The 24,218-nt window shown below is 38.4% G+C and overlaps 1 protein-coding gene across 2 annotated transcripts in view; it reads left to right on the top strand.

Moving 5' to 3' along the window:
* ACVR2A (activin A receptor type 2A) overlaps window positions 1-24,218 on the top strand; it is a 57,698-nt gene that overhangs the window by 20,019 nt on the left and 13,461 nt on the right. Inside the window, exons 2-5 of one of the 2 annotated variants that reach the window (XM_081007594.1) lie at window positions 12,691-12,898; window positions 15,352-15,461; window positions 16,856-17,010; window positions 22,280-22,303. In XM_081007594.1, the coding sequence (XP_080863720.1) occupies window positions 12,691-12,898; window positions 15,352-15,461; window positions 16,856-17,010; window positions 22,280-22,303 (497 nt within the window). The remainder of the gene's footprint in view (window positions 1-12,690; window positions 12,899-15,351; window positions 15,462-16,855; window positions 17,011-22,279; window positions 22,304-24,218) is intronic. The other variant, XM_081007595.1, reaches the window with a different exon arrangement.

A 24,218-nucleotide genomic window follows, 5' to 3' on the forward strand; every position in this document is an offset into this window, starting at 1 on the left:
AAGTAGAAGTCTGAGGAGGGATGCGGGTGGCGCTGTGGGCTAAACCACAGAGCCTAGGACTTGCCAATCAGAAGGTCGGCGGTTCGAATCCCCGTGACGGGGTGAGCTCCCGTTGCTCGGTCCCTGCTTCTGCCAATCTAGCAGTTCGAAAGTACATCAAAGTGCAAGTAGATCAATAGGTACCACTCCGGCGGGAAGGTAAACGGCATTTCCGTGCGCTGCTCTGGTTCACCAGAAGCAGCTTAGTCCTGCTGGCCACATGACCCGGAAGCTGTACGCAGGCTCCCTCGGCCAATAAAGCAAGATGAGCGTCGCAACCCCAGAGTCGGTCACGACTGGACCTAATGGTCAGGGGTCCCTTTACCTTTACCTTTAGAAGTCTGAGAGGGAGAACGGAAGAATGTTTAGAAACTTTGAACAAGCAATGTAAAACCAGGGCAGGGAAACAATTCACAATGAAAAAAAACTAAACATATGTATCAGCAGGATGGTGGGTGGACTCTGAGAAGTTTGCACAAACAAGGAAAAAGAATAGAACTGAATGAAAAGCAAATAATTATAGTAGGTGTTTGTTGGAAAAAAGGAAGGATTTGAATAAAGATGAACAAATAAATAATATGACTTCTCCAACAATTGAACTAAGGGAGAGAGAATATGCAGAGATCATATAATGTGAGCCCTCTTAAAGTTTTCAGAATATCTAAGCAAAGACATATGGGGAGGGAAGAATGAACAGTGGTTTGAAAACAAATTGATTGTTGAAGTATGGATTTTTAATTGTTAAGAAATGGCAGGTGATTGGGAAGGAGTTCAACATCCCTTCACTATGATTGGAGTGCCCTGGGAAAATAATCACTGTGATTAAAACCCATGCCTGCCAATCAAAACAAAATATTTTCCCAAACACTTCTCCACTGAAACTCATGATGTTGGCTTTAGTTGTTAAAAAATAGGTCAATGTATTTTAAAGACCTTAAAAACTAACTTTCAAACTTCTATTGATTTCAGTTCAGGGTTCAAAATTAGCAGGCGCCAGGTGCATTTTGTGCCTAAATATCCTCCATTTGTGAGCACCTCAGAAAGTCTGGGTGCCATTTTTTGCACCCGGCTGACACCCAAGGATTACTGAAATGTATGTGCTATGAAGCCTCAAAGTATCTTTTAAGGATAGACAGTATGTTAAGGAGTTTCACAATAAAGAGTAGAGTGTTTTGAAAACTGAAGTATGGTACCAGTATTTTTATTGTAAACACCAAATTAAACATGTAGTAACAATTTCTGCTTAAAAATGTGATATTAACAATGTGCCGCATATGTGAATTGCACACTAGTTCATGCTTATCAAAATAATATATAAAAAGTCTTGCCAAACATGCCCCCCCTCCTATGGCGACTAGACATTCTGTTTTGGCTCCCACAACCTAGGTCCCAGAGGTCATTTGGCTCCTAGCTTTTCTATCCCAGTTTCTAACACTGGTATCAGGATGTGTGGAGCAGTAATTTATCCATGTTGAGAACTAGTATGGTCTTATTTCATTCCTCTTCAGTTTTTAAATTGTTGGTGAGCTGAAGAGTATTTGTGGAACCAATACCAATAATGTTTCATTGTTCGTAGGAGAGATGCCAAGGTGTGCCTCTGCTTTGAAATAGTGCTGATTAAGTAATACTGGAGAACTAGATTATTCATAATCTTGTATAGATGAACAATTCTGTTGTCCTTTGGCTGCGATGGTTTATAAGCAGAGGGGTTGGGGAGATCGTGGTGGTTTTATCCCACTTTTTGATAAAAGTTCAGTGCAGCATATTTTAGTTAATTTGAAAGACATCTGGAAAAAATAGTTACCAGGTTCTGCAAATGCTGTTAAATGTTTTGTACAAATATGCACAACCAAAATGTAGACCAAAAAATGGCAAAGGGTACTTGAGCTTGATGTGTTTATAGTATTGCTTTATAGATAATTTGAAAAGATTAATATTTCTCTTTAAAGATGAACTCCTTGCATTGTCATAGTGTACTTTATATTCACCATAGTGATCTTCAGTACAAATCAATTGTTAGTACCAGTGCCAATACTGAGTAATCTCCACTTCCAAAATGTGGGTTTCTTTCAGAAACCATTTAGGCAGCATAAAATATTGTCTAGGACGCTCTTAAGCATCACATGCTGATGAGAGAGACCTTCCTATACCAGGGCTGGGGAATTTGTGACTTTTATGGGATACTATCTCCCTATAGCCCTTGACAGTATTGCCAGTGGGCAAGGATTGTGATGGGAGATGTAGTCCAGCAACATCTGGAGGGCCACAATTAGTAATATACAGTAATCCTATTGCTGGAAAGCATCCATAATATACCCATCCCTCCTGCCATTTTAAGCTCAAACCTTTCAGACAAGAAATCCTGTTGCGTATCTCCCATATAACATCTGGTTGGGTTGCAGGAATACCATTGATGTGAATAAAATAAAGTGTTTCCTTGCTCTAATTATCCCAGTGTATAAGGAGAGATGTGGGTTTTGTTGTTTACCCTGTTTTTATGAGGAACAAGCTGTCTCCTATCACAGGAACATACATAGTTTCTTTGTACCAAATCAGACCATTAATCCTGATAGCTCCCATTGTATACTGTCTGGCAGTGACTCTCCAACATTTCAGGTCTTTCTGTGTGATACCAGGGATTGAACCTGGGTCCTTGTTGCATGCAAAATGTTTTCTGCAACTAAGCTGATTCTAGGCTGTTTTCACTTTCTTTACTATCATCTTCATGCTCCTCCCATTATACACCAGACAGCTCTCTTTATTCTTGCTCTTCGGAGAATTCACCCTCCCTTCAAACTTGCTAGTGAACTTGCAGCTATAGCATACCTGTAGCCCTTTCCTTACATAAGTAAGGATGAGCGAGCCCCTTGCTGTTCAAATGTAACATGAAGTCCATATGCTTTTAGCTAATACATAGACATTTCTATTCTATTAAATTGTGTTGTGTGTGTTGCAGCCTTCTTCCTGGATTAGTTCATTATATTTAAAAAAGAAACCAAAATGACACATACTGACCATATTTATCCTAAGCTATCTACTCTAGGGTTTTTCTATATAATGTATTGCAGTTAGTGTGCAAAATACAAAGAGTTTAGGTACATGTTTTAAGTATAAACTCTCTTCAAACAAGTATTCTCATTTTTAAAAGAACATGTTAGAATCATCTTTGTGTGATCCACAAACTATCCAGTAAGCTATAGCTTTGTATTAGACAGTGCATGCGACTCCTCACTTATGTGGGAGTTACATTCCAGGGTCACGCATGTAAGTAGTTTGTGTGCAAGTGGGTAGTTGCCTGTAATAGAGAAAACATTATACTAGGGGCGTTCAGAATGCTTTGCTATTCATTAAGAAATTGACAAAGGATTAAAATAAAATTTGTTTAATTGCCATAAATTTCAGTGCATTTATTCTGCTTGTCTTTCAAGCTGGTAATGCCTGCCAAATTTCAAGTGTTTGATTATGAGCCCAATCTACTGCTGCCTTGTCTGTGCTTCATTGTCAGCAAATTGTCTTCATACCTGGGATTTAAAACATCAAAATAGGTAGTAATTGCTAAGGGCTATAAAGGGATTATAAGACGCATGCTCAAGGCCTCACTCCTTAATAGTGAGGTGTGCTTGTGTGTGTTGTCAAGGAAGAGCCAAACAGTCTCCAAGGATCTCCTGAGGTGATGGCTGTGAGCCAGTTATTGGGAAGAACTGCCTTGAGTTGAATTTAACCTCTGGAAACAGAATGCCAGTGTTAGAAAAACATGAGTGGAACTGTTCCAAAAACTTCTTTGATTAATCAATCCTTTGTTATGTGAAGTTCTAGGGAACCCATCTTGCAGTCACCTTTTGTATGAAAATAATGGATGGTTACAAATGAAACCCTGCTTTTCAGAGTTTTGCCATCTTTTATAGACAATTTGGGATAGTTTGTAATAGCACCAGTTGTTTCAGGGTTGATTGCAGTTGGGGTTGGCTATATCCTGGGTCACGAAGAGAATTTCAGCTGTGCTTAAACTCTTGAAACATTGTTTAATATGGGATACACAATGAGTACACCAATTTAGCCCTTCATCTATTTGTTTAGGATTATGGCCTTCAAAGGCCACTGTTCACCATTCCATGAATAATTCACCTTGATCTTTCTTTCCTCATGTGCCCCCAATTGGCTTGAGGGTAGTGCTAAGGGGACCCCCAGGACAGTGTACACGGAGAGGCGGGGGTTTATTCTGTCTGGCAAGCTTAAATGCTTGCACAGAAGGAAAGTTTATATATATATATATATATATATATATATATATATATATATATATGATATTTATTAAAGTTTCAAAGAATACAAAAACAAAAGATAAAAATACAATACAAAATACAGAAAAAAGAATAAAGTTTTTAAGATATAACAAAAAAATGAAGAATAAAAAGAAACATACAAAATAAAAACAGTTAAAAACACGTTAATTTTCCATAACATATCTTCCTTACACTTATTTCCCCGGACCTCCTCGTACCTCCCTTTTTTGTATTCCAGTTCAGTTTGTTAGTTCAGCAAATCCTTACCATTAAGCTTTTACCCATTTATAAACCTTTTTTCGTATCTCTTAAAGCATTACAGCTGGAAACCACTTAGTTTCTATCCAACATCCTTCTAAAATTCCTTAATTTTACAATATTTCTGTAAATAGTCTTTAAATTTCTTCCAGTCTTCTTTCACCGACTCTTCTCCCTGGTCTCGGATTCTGCCAGTCATTTCTGCCAATTCCATATAGTCCATCAGCTTCATCTGCCATTCTTCCAGAGTGGGTAGATCTTGTGTCTTCCAATACTTTGCAATGAGTATTCTTGTTGCTGTTGTGGCATACATAAAAAAGGTTCTATCCTTCTTTGGCACCAATTGGCCGACTATGCCCAGGAGAAAGGCCTCTGGTTTCTTCGAGAAGGTATGTTTAAATACCTTTTTCAGTTCATTATATATCATTTCCCAGAAAGCCTTAATCCTTGGGCACGTCCACCAAAGGTGAAAGAATGTACCTTCGGTTTCTTTACATTTCCAACATTTATTATCGGGCAAATGATAAATTTTTGCAAGCTTGACTGGGGTCATGTACCACAGAAGGAAAGTTTATAATAGTGCGACATTGAATTCCACCCTTAGTCTAAACATAGTATTTTAATAGTTTTATTTACACATCTATTATGCTCACCTTAAGCTGAACAATAGCTTGTATTTTTGCATTGTATTCATTCTCTGTAAAGTTACAAAATATATTGAACACCCTTTGTGTATATATGAATAGTAAAACCATGGTGCACCAAATTAGTGTTGTGGTATCTTCACCACTGGAATTGATCCACCAGTGGAATATTGTTCTGGCATATTTGGAGTTCTGTTGCGAGTACTTTATCTGTCATGCCCGCAGTGTATCTTGTATTCTGCTAATGAAGCAGGGCTTCCACCAGATCCCAAGAGCCTCTCAACCAGCACTCAAGGATAGGATTGTGCCTAAAGTGTGTGTTTGGGTTGAAATGATCATAATGTTACAACTGCCTAAGCCAATCTTTATTCCTATATCATTTGAGAAGTGTTATTTTGTTGTTGTTGGACCTTAAATAAATTATATTCATGTTCATTTGAGTAGTGTGCTTTTATAAGAACTTCATTATAAATAACCGGTTATACAGTGTACTAGCTGGCATTTGTAGTTTCCCTTTTTAGTTTATATTGATGACATACATCTATTTTAAGTGAAAGTTGTTTCCATTGGCTTAGATGGCAATACATTGTGGACTAAAGGGGATTAATGTGCGTTGCAGATGTTTTCTGTTCCAGGAGCTTTTTCTGAAGTATGCCAGTCTAAGAAAAAAATGTTTGATTATTCATTAAAACTATGCAGTCTCCTACTTTGTGCAAGCAGACTTCCACTTATGCATTGCAGCTTCCTCTTCTGCAGCCTGCACACCCTTTCACATCTGCTCTAGATCTTTTTTTTGGGGGGGGGAGCGTGCTGTAGAGAGAAGGAAGGCGACGTTTTATGCATGAGATGAAGCATGCTTGGTGGCATAGGCAGCAGCTGTTTTAGGCACATCCAATATGTGTGGGACCACACAGAACCAAAAAGTGCCCTGAAAAGTCATAAGAAAGTCAAAAAAGGGGGCAGAATGGGGTGGGACAGCCTTACGCAGACCCCACTGACGTGTTTGGGGGGGGGGTCTGAAATGTAACCCACACACAGTTGGTCGTTGCCTGTAGATGGATATTTTTCAATTACATTTGACAATGTACTCTTTACTCAAATTCTAAAACTTTTATTCACATCTATTTTTAGTATTAGAAATGCACACAGCTGTTAAAATCTGCCATAGTGTAAAAAATGAAAAACAAAACAAAACAGTAACACTGCTTTTACAGCATTCATAAATACATTCTTTTATCAAGAGAACAAACATATGGTAATCCTGTTGTATTAATTGCTTTTATAGGGATAAGAAATAAAAAGCAAGCATCTTTGGGTTGGGCTAAATATCTCAAAACATCATAGATTAATTTGATGCTTGCTTATATTAATTGACTTAATGGATATTTAATAGCATTCATTTTAGACTTGGTTGGCTTGTTAACTTTTTTTCTCTTAGATATAACCCCTTGTATGTTTTTAAATAAATCTGCACTGCAGACACTACTTAATGTTTTCAGTACTATTTTGTAGAAAATTTGGCATTACTTGTTTTGTTGCCAAAGTTATCATTATTTATATTAATAACTTTATCATTTTCTGGGGGACGTTTCCAATTCTGCACTCAAGATCCAAATTGGGTTTGCAGATAGCTGCTGTTGATGTGCCTCTTTGACTTGATGTGTTGGGCCCAATCTTACACTTCTACGGTCGGTCCTCTGATCCCTACCCCCTGGAAATAGGTTTATAATAATTCTTGAAATATCCAGATTTAAGCATTTGTTTTATAAACAACCATACAGCTTGATGTATGGAACTCCTCAGTTTGCTTCCCCCTTCTGAAGGCGTCTTGGGAAGATATTGAAGGAAAAAGAAAATATGGGGGGAAATTCTCAACATCCATGGTAACACACGAGAGATTACTTGGATTGTGTTACAATAGCCCTTCCTTCTAGTCATTTTTAAAGTTCTGAAAGTCCCTTATTAAGCAGGCAAATATATGTGGAGGTTCTCAAGACTAAAGAAGAGTTGTTAAACAGAAATTCGGTTGAAATTAAACTAGGCTGCAATGTGAACAAACTTGTAAACTGATATAAAGACACAAAAGATAATTCAAGATGTGTAGCATAGGGCAAGAGTTGATCAAGAATGTTTAGAGCAGAAACAAGAAGGTGAATAAGAATGTCTGAATGGATATAAGAGATGATTTGGAAGGGAGCCAAAAACAAACAACATACCTAACTGTCAGTAAGAAAAATAATAACCAAGCATTGAGATAAGATGGTGTAGAAGGGATATGGCAGTGGAGACTTCAAATGATGGCAAAATAGAGAAAATCTACCAATGGGATTAGATCAAGAATTTGACTTGACTAATGAGTACAACACCTCAACATTGTACCTCCTCTAAGGGCAGCTATATGCATTGGATTTGTATCTGATCTCAACCCCACCCCCCTGCAATCTGTGGTATATACTGCAATAGGTAGGAGAGGTAGGTGAAATTGGCTAACCTGCCGCACATAAGCAGAAAGAAAGTCATCATTGGATACGACCCAAAACACAACTTAAGTTGTTGTTCATGCATAGATGACTTGCGCCATGCTGATCCACTTGGAGAGGGGGACATGGCCCCCTCTCAAGCCCATGACCTCAAGCTCAAAGGACACATTACACTGGGCAACAATTTTTTACTTTTTGAATGTTGTCTAGATTTCTACAACTGATTTAGGGTATTTTTGCACTGCTGAATCAGGAAATGGCATCCATTTCTCTCCATCAGGTCAGGTTTACTGTAAACTGAATGGTGGGCATTGATAAAGGTAAGTACACGTAAATTGCATGTTGCTTCACCATTTTTCAAACTTCAGGGCTTGAACTTCCGTTTCTTGGAACTCCTGGAATGCTCAGCGGCAGGGAGGTCTCTCTTCAGAGTCCAACAGTAGTCAGCCATCATGACTGCGTCCCAGCGACCCTGATACCTGGTCGCCATCTCTTTCATGTCCTGATGGAATCTCTCCCCTTGCTCGTCACTCATTGAACCCAGGTTCTCAGGAAGCCAGTCCAGATGTGAAAATAGGTAGTGCATCTTGACGCTCATGTTGCAGCCCAGGTTTCTGAAAGCAGTCAGCATGTTGTTGACAAGTTCTGCGTAGTTTCTGGCCTTATTGTTGCCAAGAAAGTTCTTCACTACCAGAACAAATGCCTTCCACGATTCCAGTTCCACTTCGTTCATTGAGTTTCCGAACTCTGGATCTCTGATGAGCTGACGGATCTGAGGACTGTCAAAGATGCCAGCTTTCAACTTCTCCATGGTCATTCCTGGAAAAGCCTGGCACCAGTAAGTGAAGCAGTCACCATCCTTGTCCAGAGCCTTGGTGAAAGAGCCTTGGTGAACTGCTTGATTAAGCCGAGCTTGATGTGGAGCGGTGGGAAGAGTATTCTGTCTCTGTCCACCAGAGGGTCGTTGATGATGTTCCTTTCTTTGCAAGGCACCAATTCCTCCCGCACAGGCCAGTCCTCCTTTGTGTAATGCTGAGCACGGTCCCTACTATCCCACATGCACAGAAAACATGGGTACTTGGTGAAGCCAGACTGTTGTCCCAACAAAAAGTTCACCATCTTCAGGTCAACACAAATAAACCACTTATGCTGATCATAACCAATTTTCTCCAGCACATACTTCACCGCTTCATAGTTCTCCTTCAGTGTACTCGAGTGAGCCAGCGGTATAGAGGCAAACTGGTTGCCGTTGTGTAGCTGAACACATTTCAGTGATCGCTTGCTGCTGTCAATGAACAGTCTCCAATCTTTGGGTTCGTACTGTGGCACTCCAAGCTTGAGCAGAAGCTGCGCAATATCTGCACAGTACACCAAGTCCTTCTCTTCCGAGAAAAAACGGAGGTACTCTTGATGCCTGTTGCGGAAGAAGCTGATGCGAGCACTGTCAGAGAGGAGGGTTTTTTCCTTCAATCTGGATGCCAACAGTTCAGTAGAGTCCTTTGACAGGCTGAGGTCACAAACTAGATCATTCAACTCCTTTTGGGAAAATGGATGTGGAGCATTATCTTCAAGAACCACTTCTTCTTCTTCATGTCCTTCAACACTGGAGGCATCTTCGTCACTAATGTCAGGAAGTTCTCCGAAGATAGGCACTGGAATTTCATCACAATGAGCTACAGGACAACGTGCTGATTGAAGATCAGGATACTTCGTGGGCTGCTGCCCCATTAACTTAGTTTTGATCCCCCAACTTTATGCTTTGCCGCACCAATTTATGGAAGATTTCGAGGTTTTATGACTTCAAACTGATCCCTTTTCGACATAATCACCCAGAACTATTGGACCTGAATACTTCTTGTCATTAAAATAATCATTTCCAATCAAAACAATTATTCAACATGGCATTTTACCCCCACCAACTTCTTCTAAAATGCTCCACACAAGCGTACATGTGAACAAAAACGTAAAAAAAGACATGTGGCCATAGCTCAAAAACCTGACCTGACTGAGCAAAACCAATGTGATTTTTGGATTCAGCGCATCAGATTCGTCCTAAATCAACTGAAAAAATGCAGACAACAAATTTGTTGTTGACCAGTGTTATAATTAGACACTTGTGGAGTTGTGGTGGCTTATTGTTGCGTGGTTGTGGTTTGGGCATTTGGTGGGTTTTCCCACTTGTTTTTATGCATATTGGGCCAAATTAGAGCTGCAAATTTAAACAGATTAGATTCGTGATTTAGTAAAAGACAAAACATTTTGCTTAACTGGTCAGACGCTTAAAAGCAATTGGAAAGTAGTCAAATTATTCCCACTCTTCCCTTTCCTTATTTTTTGTGTTTTCATTTTTTATTTTTATCATCGCTAGTAAGAGTGGAGGCTGGTCCATCAGGGCAACCAGGGCTTAGCCCTACTTACTGATATGTTTTTCAGTTTTTAAAGAATTTTCCCAAATCTCAAAGCCCATAGTCTTTATTCTGTACACCGTTCCACAATCCATTTGAAATTTGAGAGGCTCCTCCTAAAGACGTTTCTGGCCAATCTAGTCTCTGTACCACTCAACCAATCTCAACCCAAAATTATTGCTGTGGCCATGAGGACCCACTCAACTGTTCTAGGCAGAAAAAAACCTTGGTAATGAATTTGTATCTTATCAGAGCTACTGGCTCTTGGTCCTGGTTGTGAGGTTTTCTGCTCTCTCTTGTTGTCATGATGGCAACTGTATGATGTATATAACCTTAGCAGGTCTATCCTTTTGTTAGACCTGGGAACTCAGTACTTCTGTTCTGAGCATGCTGAGCAAGGCCACACCTCCACACAACTAAAAGTACATTCTTTGTAGCTAGCCAGGGGAAAGGTGTGGTTACTAGTTCAGGCATGTTGTTTTTGATCAAGACTTGTTAAGAGACAGCGATGGTGCACACAGTGCAAGTCTTTCTACACTATCTATTTTTTACTTAATCATTTGAGCTTATTTTTTGAATGGTTCAGATGAGAACTCATTGTGCAAAGCAAATACGTATTATGGGAACATGGATCGCACCCTGCCTGGAGAACTCAACCAGTCAAGCCTCTCCCAGCAGATAATCACACACCCGATTTGCTCAGGACCTTCTTATAGAGCCCAATCTTTGTGGGCCTGAATATGTCCCAGACCTCTTTTTTATTTTTAGGAGTTTTTCATGTTTCCAAACCTATCCTCCTACCCCAATTCAAGATTAGGAACAAGCAGGCTGGAGAAAAACATTTTATTTGTAGTATTCCTTTAACAGTGTTCTATTTATCCATTCTTTCCTCCAAGAAGTTCAAGGTGGAAAATTCATGAATATTCTTTTCCCCCTTTATCCTTAGAACAAACTGTTGAAGTAGGTTAGGCTGATGGAGAGTAGCTGTCCCAAGGTCACAGAGTGAGCTTCATGACTAAGTTGTGATTTTAATACTGATCTCTCAGCTGTTAGTCCACTTTAAAAAAATCTTCATTTTTTCCACATTCTGGAAAAATGTGTCTAGATTTCTCCATTGATTACTTCAGATGACTGATTTCTAGTGGGGCTTTTCAAAAACAGGTCCTTCATGTTAGCTTTGCAATTTTGTCTGTGGTTTTATTTAGAGATAAAAGAATTATTGACTAAAGAATCCTAATAAATGTCACTGGGTGAATTGCCCCTTCTTTGCAAGATTAAAGTGAGTTGAAATGTATTGTAGCACCGATTATGTAAACATGTAGTAATGAAACCAGATTGCTTTAGGTTTGTGCTACATTTATAGATGATGGATCCCAATGATTGGTGGGATTGTTAGACTATGTAGAGACAGTGACCAATTTATGTGGGGGATACATTCCAAGGCACATATGCTTATGTGAAATCGCATATAATTGGAACGCCCATTGGGAAAGCTTGCAAACACCCTTGTTCTGCCCCAACCCCACCCACTTTGTGATTTTTTGGGTCACTTCAGGGTTCAGCACAATGTGCGTGTGTGCGATCAGAGACATATCGGACGAGCCTAAAACGGTTGCTGCCTGTATTTGAGTTTCACATAATGAGAAAAATTCAAATATTTTGGTTACCTTTCATGTTAAATAATTAGAGAACTTCAGTGTCATGCCAAAAAGGCTCATTGGTGACATTTCTATTTAACACCACAAGTTTCCAACAGCATCAGATCCATTCCCTATAGTAGAGGGCTCCAGCTGGATATGTGAGACAGTTACATATTTTGAAATATGTTCTTTTATAGTCTATTTCTTAAGAGGGCTACTGTTGCGTAAATGTTACTTCTGTTCTAGAAACATTTCAGCAAGAAACTTTATTTTGCTATTAGTGTTTGTAGTTTGTCAAACAACAATTGTTAAACGACAATAGTTCAAAACAACAATTATTCTGCTACTTTTTATTTATTTACTTTATAAACAGTTTGAGATGCATGCCAAGTTGAGGTAAAATCATAAGTACTGGGAACAGAACCTAAACTACCTGAACACCTTAGGTCCAGGGTATCTCAGGATTTGCTGGTCCCTTGTATCCCAATTTGACCAATGATATCATCTGCAGAAGTGTTATTGGCCATTCTCCAGGTTGGTGAGGCTCATTTGACAACAAGAAATCGAGCTTTTAATGTCATCAGTCCAGTCCTGTAGAATAGAGATTCAGCAGGCATCTTCTGTGCTAACCTTTAAACGCCTGCTGAAAACGTTTCTATTCTACAAAGCCTGTGCAGGGAATTAAAAATCTATTCTTCCACAATTGTTAATTGATGTCTTAACTTATATGGTTTTTATTGTATGATTTTATGTTTTATTGCTCTAACCATCTGATTTTTTAAAAATGACATAGCCGTATATAAACACATTTGTTAAATAAATAAATGGTGAATAATATACGTATATAGTATTGATAAATTTAATGCTGTTTTGTTCTGAACACCCAAAACATGTTGCAACCTTATTGAATAACTTGGTTTGTAATTGATTTCCCCATGTAGGTGCCATACTAGGCAGATCAGAGACACAGGAGTGCATCTTCTACAATGCTAATTGGGAAACCGATAAAACAAATCGCAGTGGCATTGAACTGTGTTACGGTGATAAAGATAAAAGACGACATTGCTTTGCAACGTGGAAGAATATTTCTGGAACTATTGAAATTGTGAAAAAGGGTTGCTGGCTGGACGATATTAACTGTTATGACAGGCAAGCTAACTAATACTACTTTTTCATTTGTTATTCATGTATGTGTTTAAAAAGTAATGCTTGAATAAAGTCTGCACAGCTTATAGTTCAATTGGGCTGCTTCAAACCCAGAGCGTCTTGATCTTACAGAGCCTTTTAACGTAATGCCAACCCAATTTTTTGAGTGTCACTATCTCAGCACTTGCCATTTGTAACTTTAGGGTGCTGGCAAACATACATTCAAACCTACGGAAGTCGGCATTGTCACAAACCACCACCTGTACAACGCCCACAAATTTCAAATAAATTATCACTTACTGTTTATTGTCTGGAAACAAAAAGAAATGCATTGGATTTTGCCATTGGGATTCATTTATTACCTTAGTGTTAGCAGATTGGGGTAGTAAATCATCCCACAGTTTTTCATAAACAAATGGTTGAAGAAATGTCAAGCAAGTGCCAGTAAGTTGGCATAAGCCATATAATGTTGTTTGGGGACAGTTCTCTAACCAAAGACAGCTTTCTTGCAGGTTTTTTAGTGGGGTTAGAAAAACACGGTTAAAGTTAGTTTTCAGTTGAAATACCGTTTTTTTTTCTAGTCAGCAATATTTTACAATATTTTTTATAGCACTTACACTTTGTATGTTTGTATATCGGGAGGTTTTTAATGCTTGATATTTTATGTTTTTAGATATGCTGCAAGCCGCCCAGAGTGGCTGGGGAATCCCAGCCAGATGGGCGGGATATAAATAAATTGTTGTTGTTGTTGCTGCTGCTTCTATTATTATTATTATTATTATTATTATTATTATTATTATTCTTTATTAATGTAATTGAAAATAAATACCATAGCTGTTAAAGGAACAGAAAGCATGTTGTCTACTCAATATGCGGGGCAAATGTTTACTGCACAAATTCTGATCTTTAAGGTGCTACAAGATTCCCTGTTGTTCATCAACAGATAGCGGCTGTTTAAATGAAACCATTAATTTAGAAATTGACTCATTCTAGTTTTAGTGGACTGATATATTAAAATTACTTTCTACTCATATTTAGTACCAGAATTTTAAGTTGTGCCAGACAAGATACTCAAGGATGGTGATTTTCTCTCTCTCTGTCTGTTGGCTATAGTTTTTCAAAACTGCGGGGGGGGGGGTACCTTTAGGGATGGCAGAAGGAATAGATTCCCTTTGGAATAGATTCCCTTCAGAAGCCGCCACATCAAGACTTATTGTGCTATTAGAGGTGGAAGTGAAAAAGCGCAAGCACTGATAGGATTTCCCCCCGCCCCCAATACCTGGAGATAAACTTTCTGTCAGCTTTTCAAAAGGAGGCTTTCACTTATATATCCAAGGGCTAGCAGAAACTGAGTTATCACGTCTTCCTCTCCCAAGTCCTGCAGATCCTCTTTTGAAGGATATACTTTGCTGAATATGGTGGGCTGTGGTGGGAGAGAGCTGAGAAAGGGGAGGTGGGTGCAGAGTCCCTGAAAATGGGGTTGAGGCACCATCCATTATCAGGATTGAACCCCGTAACTTATGTAGATATACTTCTAGGTATACTTATATAGAGAGTAATTTTAAAATGTAGGTGGGTAGATAATTTGTGATATTAAAATGTGGATGAATTTCCTTGTATTTGGCGGGGGGGGGGACGTATCCTGGGTGAATATGTTCTGATTCTTCAGTATAAGATAGTGTAAAAATAAAAACAGTGGATCAGTTAACGTGTTAAACTAAATTAAAACAAGAGAAGAGATGTAGTAAAATACAAAGTGTGAAATCATAGTAGCATATTTTCAGTCCAATCTTAATTGGTGCAAGTTCCATAGTTTTCAGCCTATGAAAGTCAACTTTCCAAAAACATCCAGGGGGTGCCAGGTTGGGGAAGGATGACATGCTAAAATTATTCTGAAAAGAAGCTACTTTGATTCATACTTTAAATTAAGGTTCAGCTGAAATGGAAGTTCCTTTTAACAAAATGTTTTGCACCTGCCACTTGAAAGGAGGCATTCTATAGTACACACAGTTCTTCTTTCTTGGCAGAGATGGAAGCAGATCAGCCTCTATATATATTGAGTAGCTTGTGTCTTTTAAAGTGGCTCCTAGGACTTCAAAGGTCCACAGCAATATGCACAGCATGATCTGTAGCAGTATTAAAAGGGAAGCAATGAGCAGTGTGATTTGCTAAGAGTGGTGAATGGATCACAATTTTGTAGTGAAAGGTAACCTGCTGCTTGGGGGAAAATGTCATGCATTCTGTAACATCACCTTACATCACAATAAATGAGCCAAATGAAAAGTTGGTACAGATCTGGTTTAAACACCTGCAACAAGAATATTCAAATGTAGATTCATGACGCAATGTTTTAAAAGCAGATATTTTATTACTTTGCATTAGTTGCTGGAGAGTCATGTCTGTGTATTTATACCATTGTAAAATGAAGATGAGTAACTGGTTTTAAACTCTTTCAGAACCGACTGTATAGAAAAGAAGGACAGTCCTGATGTGTTTTTTTGCTGCTGTGAAGGCAACATGTGCAATCAACATTTTTTCTACTTTCCAGAAATGGAGGTCACACAACGTAAGTTCAGTTTTTCTAGATAGTCACTGTTAGTCACAGTTCAATTTCTGCAACATTGAGAAATGTTATTTTCCCTCACTTATTTGTGCTGATCTTAAGAGAACTTCTGTTAATAAGAACTTTTATAATCATTCAAATGAAATCTTAGTTATCCAATTTCAGAAGGACTTTTTAACATTAAAAGCTACATGCTTGTAAATAGCTGTGTTTCCAACAGTCTTCAGTCCATAAATATCCTTTGTAACAATTGCATGTCTTGGTCACTGATCATAATAGATGTCTATACACAGTGATACGAGTGGTTTAGTTTGGACATAATGTAATCATATTTACAGGAACAACAATAAGAACAAACCATGGAGGCCATTGGGTGTTCTGTTCCCTTTCCTTCCCCATCTCTTTCCTCATACATCACTGTGAAAAGAAGAGTGGAAGCATATACTTCCATTTTGTTGCATTGGTAGTTCAAACTGCTTATTGCAGGGGTGACTAACCTTTTGACAACTGGGGCCAATGGGAGTAAGAGTCCTGGAGGGCCACAAGTTTGCCACTCCTGGTTATATTGAAACAAGCTGGGGTCAAACAGTGGTCTGTCATACTGGCTTGTTTAAACTAACCAAAGTTTCCTGTTCAGATGTAACCAGCATCAGTTAATAGAAACCTGGAAGAGAGATTCTTCAAGTCTTTTGGCCATACCAGAGGAGGACTGGGAAGTGAGCAGGTGTGAGGCTCATTCCCATAACACTAAACTATGGTTTAACATTGTGGCTGAAATGGACTAAATTAGATGTACTGAAAATAGCGTGAATCAAATTCAAAGATATTCCTGCAAAATCAATAAACTTTTCACTGAATGCAAGTGGTAAATATGAACTGGCAAACACTAAACAGCTACTTTATATAACGTTTTGCTAAATTTAGTACTTAAAGCACAAAAGGTAAAATTATTTTTAACATTCACTTTGTCATTGATTCATACTGAAAATAACTTCTCAGCAAGAATTTAAGCATTTTGATCATTCTTAAATTTGGGAACTATTTTTAAGTATCCTTAGAGGGTCTTAAAGTAGTTATGTGTCTGACACATGGGAGATAAAGTGATACTGCTTTCTGGAGCAAATTCTGCTGATGAGATACAACACAAGCTTTCAAGTCTCATAACATATGTCAAGTATAAATGAATAAATGGGCACAATGAAAGCATCTTAAATGAAAGTTGAAATGCAAACTTAAACCTTTCAGTGTTTAACCTTTGATCTGATTTAATCCATTGATATCATGATGCTCTGTTTCATATGAAGTCCATTTTACTTTTCTCTGTTTATAAGAATTGGTACTTTTCTGTTTGGTCTTACACTGTCAGAAGACTAACTGGGAACTTTTCTCCCCTGCAGCTACTTCCAATCCTGTTGCATCTAAACCACCCCTTTTCAGTACCTTGCTTTATTCTCTTGTGCCTATAATGGGAATTGCAGTGATCATACTGGTTTCATTTTGGATGTACCGACACCACAAATTAGCATATCCTCCAGTACTTGTACCAACCCAGGTAAGCCAGTTTTTTTGATCTGAATTCATTTGTTGCAGAAAGATGATGGTGAGTGACTGGATCTAATGACTAGGATCAAAAGAAGTATGAGTGGAGTTCTCCTTCAGCGGTGGCTTCTTCCCTAGCTTCTCATTTTCACTGCAACGTCTTGCTCTGTTGAGAGTTTTGGGAGTGTCAGCATGTGGTTTGGAAGTCTTCAACTAGAGAAAGGAGTTTGTGGAAACTGGGGGCTTCTTCCCCAGCCCTTCCATGAATGAAGGTGTCCTCTGTTCCCTGAAGTGACTGCCAGGATGGTGGTTGAATGTTCTGCATAACTAATCCATTGTAAACTTCATCTCTATCTTCTGGGATTCATTCATTAGAAAAGTACAGAGATTTTAGACTTAAAAAACAAACTTGTAGGTTTTGGTCTTGGAAGTATTAAACATTAGAATCTAAAAGGTAAAGGGACCCCTGACCATTAGGTCCAGTCATGACTGACTCTGGGGTTGCGGCGCTTTATTGGCCAAGGGAGCCGGCGTATAGCTTCCGGGTCATGTGGCCAGCATGACTAAGCCACTTCTGGCGAACCAGAGCAGCACATGGAAACGCTGTTTACCTTCCCGCCGAAGCGGTACCTATTTATCTACTTGCACTTTGACGTGCTTTCGAACTGCTAGGTGGGCAGGAGCTGGGACCGAACAACGGGAGCTCACCCTGTTGCAGGGATTCAAACCGCCGACCTTCTGATCAGCAAGTCCTAGGCTCTGTGGTTTAACCCACAGCGCCACCTGCGTCCCTATTATTCTAACATTAGAATCTAGCAGCATCTTAAGAAATGTTACTCTAGAAGAAAGTACTTCTTCACTCCCTGCGTAGTTGGAATTATGGAACTCACTCCCACAGGATGGCCCCACAGTAGTGGCCCACCAGCTTGAATAGCTTTAAAAGAGGATGAGACAAATTTATGGAATATAAGGTTATGTTCCACTTCCACTGTTAGAGGCAGTATGGTAATTTTGTGTTTTGCCATGCTCCCATGGGCAGCTACTTAGTGACTGATGTCTGCAGCATTGTTTCAGAATTCAGAATGTGCCTACTTCACAACCCATAGCATAGAAAGTCACTGGAGAAAAAAATCCAGTTCATTAAAACTTAAATTTACTGAACTAAAATTAAAAGTGAGGCGGTCTGTTATATGTGTCGTAAAGGCAGGGCACACAAGCTTTACACATGGTGGTGAATAATTTGATTGTATTCAGGCATTAGTCGTGTTGTTTAATAAGCTGAGATAAAAGCAAGTCTTTTGGCTGTGCATGCAACCAGGAAGCTCTGAATGTCCTGTCAGATAGCTAGAAGTGGATTCAGTCTGTGACAAGGGAGGTGATGCTTTTGGTGAAGCTATGATTACCACTTGAGCTTGTTTCAGCTAGTGTATTATTCAGTGCTGATACATATTATCTTGGTTTCTCTGGAATCACCTGTTTTTAAAATTAACTTCCCTTTTGCCTTTACTTCCTTTTTGTCTCTACTTGTTGTTGTATGTGTGCATGTACACATTTGCATGCATGCATGCACACGTGTGTGTGTGTGTGTGTGTGTGTGTGTGTGCGCGCACACACACACACACACACACACACACACAAACACATAAATGCACCTAAATTAGTCATGGCCATTAACTTGAGTGGGTCTAGTCTGAGTTGGACTAGCATTGATTACTACCTATTGTGTTTATAAATCAGAAAATAAACATGATCTGATTTTTAAAAAAGAATTGTTCCTTTGATGCAGATTTTATAGGATTGAATCCTACAATGGATTCGATCCTATAAAATATTATTGGTAATAATATACAGATTCTTATTAGCAGTTTTTTTTCCGGAAATTTGGCTTGATGTAGAGCTTTTGATGTAAACTCATTAATGCAAGAGTACAGATGAGGATATTGACACATTTGCACCAGGTGTAAGGAGGGTGCCCATTTGTTTAGGATTATTGCAATGGAAAAGGAATTGTTCATGATATACTGGTCTTTTTTATATTAAAAGCCTAAAGGTCAAATGGTTTCCCTTGGAGATGAGCACTACCTCATTTTTATGAAGTATCTCTCTTAGCTGACCAATTTGGAATCATTTTGTGTAAATGCTGTTAAGAACTAAATTGCTGTCAGTGTTTGCTGTTGCACAGTGATCTCTTCTAGTTTGAGGGCTATTTTAAGCGTGTTCAGGTGGTACAGAACTTCTCAAAAGCGTGCAGGTTGAGACAGCACATGGGAGAAATAATTTTAAAATGTACCTCCACATCAGAATCCTCCTTTATGTTGGTTTAAATAGGCTGCTTAATTTTGGAAGTTTTCAGAGATCTTCTTTCCACTACACCCAGTTTCCTCATAAATTGGTCTCTATTACATGTTTCAGCCGCAGTTTTCAGCAGTTCAAAAATGCAGCTCTGTTCAGGAAAGAAAGTTTTGAATTTTGCAATAGTAGCCGACGGTTTATAGATAACTTTATAAGCTTCTGTTTTCTATGAACCAGCTGTGTTTAAAAGTTTACATATGTAATTTGATGAATAAATCTTGTCATAAAACAATTTTGCGGGAGCTAGTTAATGTGAGGATACTGGGTTTCATAAGGCTAGCCTGCATCTGCTGCTGCATGGTGGCTATTACTTAAATTGAATGTGCAAAATCATTCTTAGTAGCTAAGCGGAGTTTATTTACTGTTCTGGTTCCTTTAAAAGTGGCTCATCTTTCTCTTAGTTTATTGTTAAACCAAGCTTGTGTTGCAAACACTTAAAAGCATGGTTCTGATTAAAAATGAAAGTGGTGAAATGAAGTTGGTCTTTCCATGACAATAAAAGCAACCGTCATGGGAAACTTGGAGTATTCAAGAGTGTCCTAACACAAAGTGCAAAGTGGAGGGATAGTGCAAGTCTGATTCTCAAAGCCTGTCGTCTCATGCTGCTGTGGAATGGGTTAAAAGGCCTTTCTTTCTTTCTTTCTTTCTTTCTTTCTTTCTACTTTTGTGGCATTACATTTTTTTTAAAAAAAATTAATATATTCTTAGTACTTAACTGTCGTACGTATTGACAGTTGTTCATTTATTTTTTTAAAGTATACCCCGCCTTTCATCATTGTCATTACCAGGTTACAGCATGACATTAAAAAAAAGAAAATCAGTAAAATGAAAAAAAAACAAATATCCTTAAAACAATTAAAAACAGCTCAAGCAAGAAGACTTAGCTTTTTAGACTTTGTAAACTCCTTCCTCACTCTAAACTGATGCCTCCGTTCATTCTCTGAACATAAAATTTCAATTTATTACTAACTTAATATTTATTTTACTTAAAATATTACATTCTCAAGGCTGCCTATATTATACATATTGCTGGTGTGTAATATAAAAATACATATGCAGTACAAAAATATCAATATAATAATGCCCTGAACTTAGCAGATGTGTTGGAGTATATCTAAAATGTGTAAGTGTATCGGCACTGCAAATAGAGGTAGTTGCAGCATTTCAGAAATGGTGTTGTTCTGCACATTATTCCTTGCTGTACTGATAGATTTTGGTGTTGGACAGTTTATCCTCTGAACAAAGCTTTTCGATATTGTGATTCTGTTCCTAGCATTACATGTTCCTTTCCTTTCCCATCCTCTTCTCTGTCTGGATTCTTTTTCAGCTTTGTCCTGTACCCCCCTGTCTTTTTCTCTGCAGCTCTACTCTTTCCAGTGAACCCTTATATTTCTTTTCCATCCAGAGATGAAGGAGGATGTCCTCTTTTGTATATTATATCCCACTTCTCTTGTCAGCAGGATCTAGGCCTTTTTGTTCGTATTTGTAAAAACTGCCATACTGTTGGTCTTTTACTAAATTACTATTTTAGGTTGGTATTTAGTAATATGAGGGTTGCATATTACCACTGTAGGTGGTTAATGTGGGTTGTAGCCACCTTTTTATTTCCTTCATTTCCTGTATTATTTTTTTTAAAATAAATTGCTCATTCCCATTGGTGCTCAAGTAAAAGTGAACTAAATACAAATGATCTTTCAAAAATAAGCGAGAATCCATAAATAGGACATAAATGTTTTAAAGGTTTTTTTAAAATATATATACCTTAGGCTCCAGATTTTGTTTCAGAAGCTCTGGAGTTTGTACAGTCATTGCCAGCATAAAACTTATATGAAACTGAGGGTTTTACTGAGAGTCATTTAATAGCAAGTCAGAGAACAAAACTGAGAGAAAGCAGTGCATTTATAACGTTTTTTTAGTTGACCTCCCAGAATAGAAGTATTAACTCAAAAAGTAAAAGTTCACTTTAAAAAGAAAGTTAAAATAGAGTTGTGTTTTTGTTTTTCTTATTATTATTTTTGGATCTTGCTTCAGAATGTTTTAAGCTACCATTAGATGATGCAATGCTGCCCTCTGGTGTAATGTAGAAACATATCAAATTCTTCATACTTGCATATTACTTTAGAAAAGTTGAAAATTTCATAGTAATGTCTATAAAACCATCTGTTTAATCGGTGATTGAACCCATGTTCGAAACTCCCATTGTCCTACGCATGTTTTGCAACAAGGAATTTCATTAGTGCAAGCAGTTTCTGAGCTTTGGACGCAGTACTGTGCCTAAGATTTCAGATTAAAACTGCAAAGCGGAAGGAAAGGAGGGCCTTTTTCTGCCTCCCAAATCCAGCTGCTCTCTGAAGACTGGAGAAGAGACACTCTTAAGAATATTAGGCAGGTGGGCAGGGAAAGGACTAGACTATGTGAAAAACGAACATAATATTTTAGCTGCAGTTCATTCATTTTTAGCTTTGTATTCTTGTTATAAAAAAAATGTGCCTAGACATTCCATTGTTGTGGCCATATCTCAGCTTTCATATCTCAGTTTCTAACACTGGATTGAACTCCCTAGTGCTACGACTGCATTGTAGTATGTCACTGAGATTCTGCGACAATGGCAGCATGCTCGGATTTATTTCACATTGGTTATTTTGTGGAAACTATAAAATATCAGTTTCAGCATTTGATTCTAAATACATGATATTAAATACTGAAATTTCATTTGTGTCATACTGTAACTATTGCTGCATCTCTTACAGTCAAAGGAGAATTAATGTAAATTCTTGGGTGATTTTAGTTCTTGATTTTTCTTAAAGAAATCTATACAAAATCTTAGCAGTAACTTTTTAGTGCCTCCCTTTTATCACTTTTCCTAAGCTTGTACTTAATTTTTGCTGTATGAAGTAATATTCTTTTGCCTGTGTGTTCTTCTTTACAAGCACGCCTTTCATATAATGATAGAGGTAAGAGGCATTGTTTTATTCATAGCCATGGATATGTGGAGTTGTAGACTGGGGCAGGACCTGGGCATTTATAAATGTTTGAGCTAAAAAAAAAATCATATACGGGAATTCTAGAAAGTACAGGTAGATTTTGTTCCTACAAATGGTTCTTTGTTTCTGTATCACACTATCTGGCTATGACTTGTGGTGGCATACCCCAGCATTTTAAGTAGAATAATCTTAATATTGTTCCAACTACAATCAACATGGAATTTATATTTCCTGGGGTCAAATTTTATATTGACATATATGCTGTTCTTTACAACTTTTATGGGTGCTTTTGGCAAAGTGGAGACAATAAGAGAAAACTGTGCTACATTGGTAAGTTTTGACATGTAGCATGAATTTGGAAAACATAAGATCAAGGACCTTTGGGTATGTAAAGCTAGTCAAGCAGTCATTTCAATCATGACCATTGAATTTGTTCCATTGTATATTTTGCATTAAATCTATTGTTGTCATGATTGGGATTTGGAAATGAAATAGGCTTACATAAGATTTGCATTTTGTACACCTCTTATCTGAACACATATTCATGCTCCCCCTTCCATGAAATATATCTGAAGGCAGATAAGTTGTTTATTACATAGGTAACTTATTTAACTGAATCTGTTTTTAAAGGTTCTGCATATTCTGTATTTATCAGTTATTATCCATCTATACTAATATTCATTGACACTGCTTTGCTTCTTGTTTTCAATGAGGGTTTATTAGTTATTAGTAACTCCTGTTTTTATAGCTATGGCATCCAGAAAATGTGAAATAAATGCAATGTAGTAGTTTGACTATGACTGTAATTCATAGATTATAATTGGTAAAGGAAATAAATTAATGGCTTGATTCAGTTTACTAAAGTCAGAAAGCAGAACCCCACAATATATTTGAAAGTTGCCCTTTTGTAACCTTTTATACAGGGGCTAGTACAGAGAGCTACAGAAACAGCAATTCATTAGTTTAACCTCTTGCCAGCTTTAACATTTGCTGTGCTGTGCTGCAAAGATCAGAGCTTGGAATTGAATGGAGGGTGTGTTCAGGGTACTGACAAATTTGCACAGTGACAGCTGCAGAGGGGTAGGAACATATGGGAGAAAGCCTTGCTTCCCTTTGGTGTCTCTACCCACCCCGACTGCAAGAAGTGAGAGTAGGAAGCATACTTCCTTCTCGCTTCCTGCAGCAACAGGGTAGGGAGGGGGAACAGATAATTGACCTGGCCTCCCTCCGCCCCTCAATGTTTGACGTGAAAAGGATAAACACATTGAAGAAGTGGTTTTTATTCCATGGAAACCGTATCCCCTTCCTTGAGCAAGGCCCTGATGGGTGATGAGGAGTGCACCTTGCGCCAGTAAAAGAACAGCTGGGAGCCTACCTTAATCTCCCAATTGTTCTTTGAAGGGCTGCCATTAGTTGACCCCACACCTGATTTGTGTAGGTTGGGTTGGTGTGGCTTCCCCAAAATAGCCTCTCAGGCCAAATGAGGGAGGCTGGTAGCCCAAGTTTGGGCTGGAGGTTCCTCACCTTTGGAGTAAGGGCAAGGCAAGCTAGGTAGGAAGTTGCATATTAAAGGTAGAAGTTGGCTGTTTGAGAAGGAGCTCTTCTGTAAAGGAAAGAAGGAATAAAATTTGAACAACGGCCTTCCCTCTGGCTGAGTCCAAAGGGTGCCCAAGACTTGTTCTCCCCTCAATGTATACAGCAAAGTGGGATGGGGAATCCAGGTGACATTTCTGTTATATACACAGCAGAAGTGGGAGTCCATATAGATCAGGGGTGGCCAACTCCCAAGAGACTGAGATCTACTCACAGAGTTAAAGACTGGCAGTGATCTACCCCCTTTGGGGGGGTTCAGGTCAAAGTTGTTAAGCTTTTTAGGGAAGAGGAA

The sequence above is a fragment of the Podarcis pityusensis genome (genome assembly GCF_964106645.2).
Source record: "Podarcis pityusensis genome assembly, chromosome: 1".
Taxonomy (NCBI): Eukaryota; Metazoa; Chordata; class Lepidosauria; order Squamata; family Lacertidae; genus Podarcis; species Podarcis pityusensis.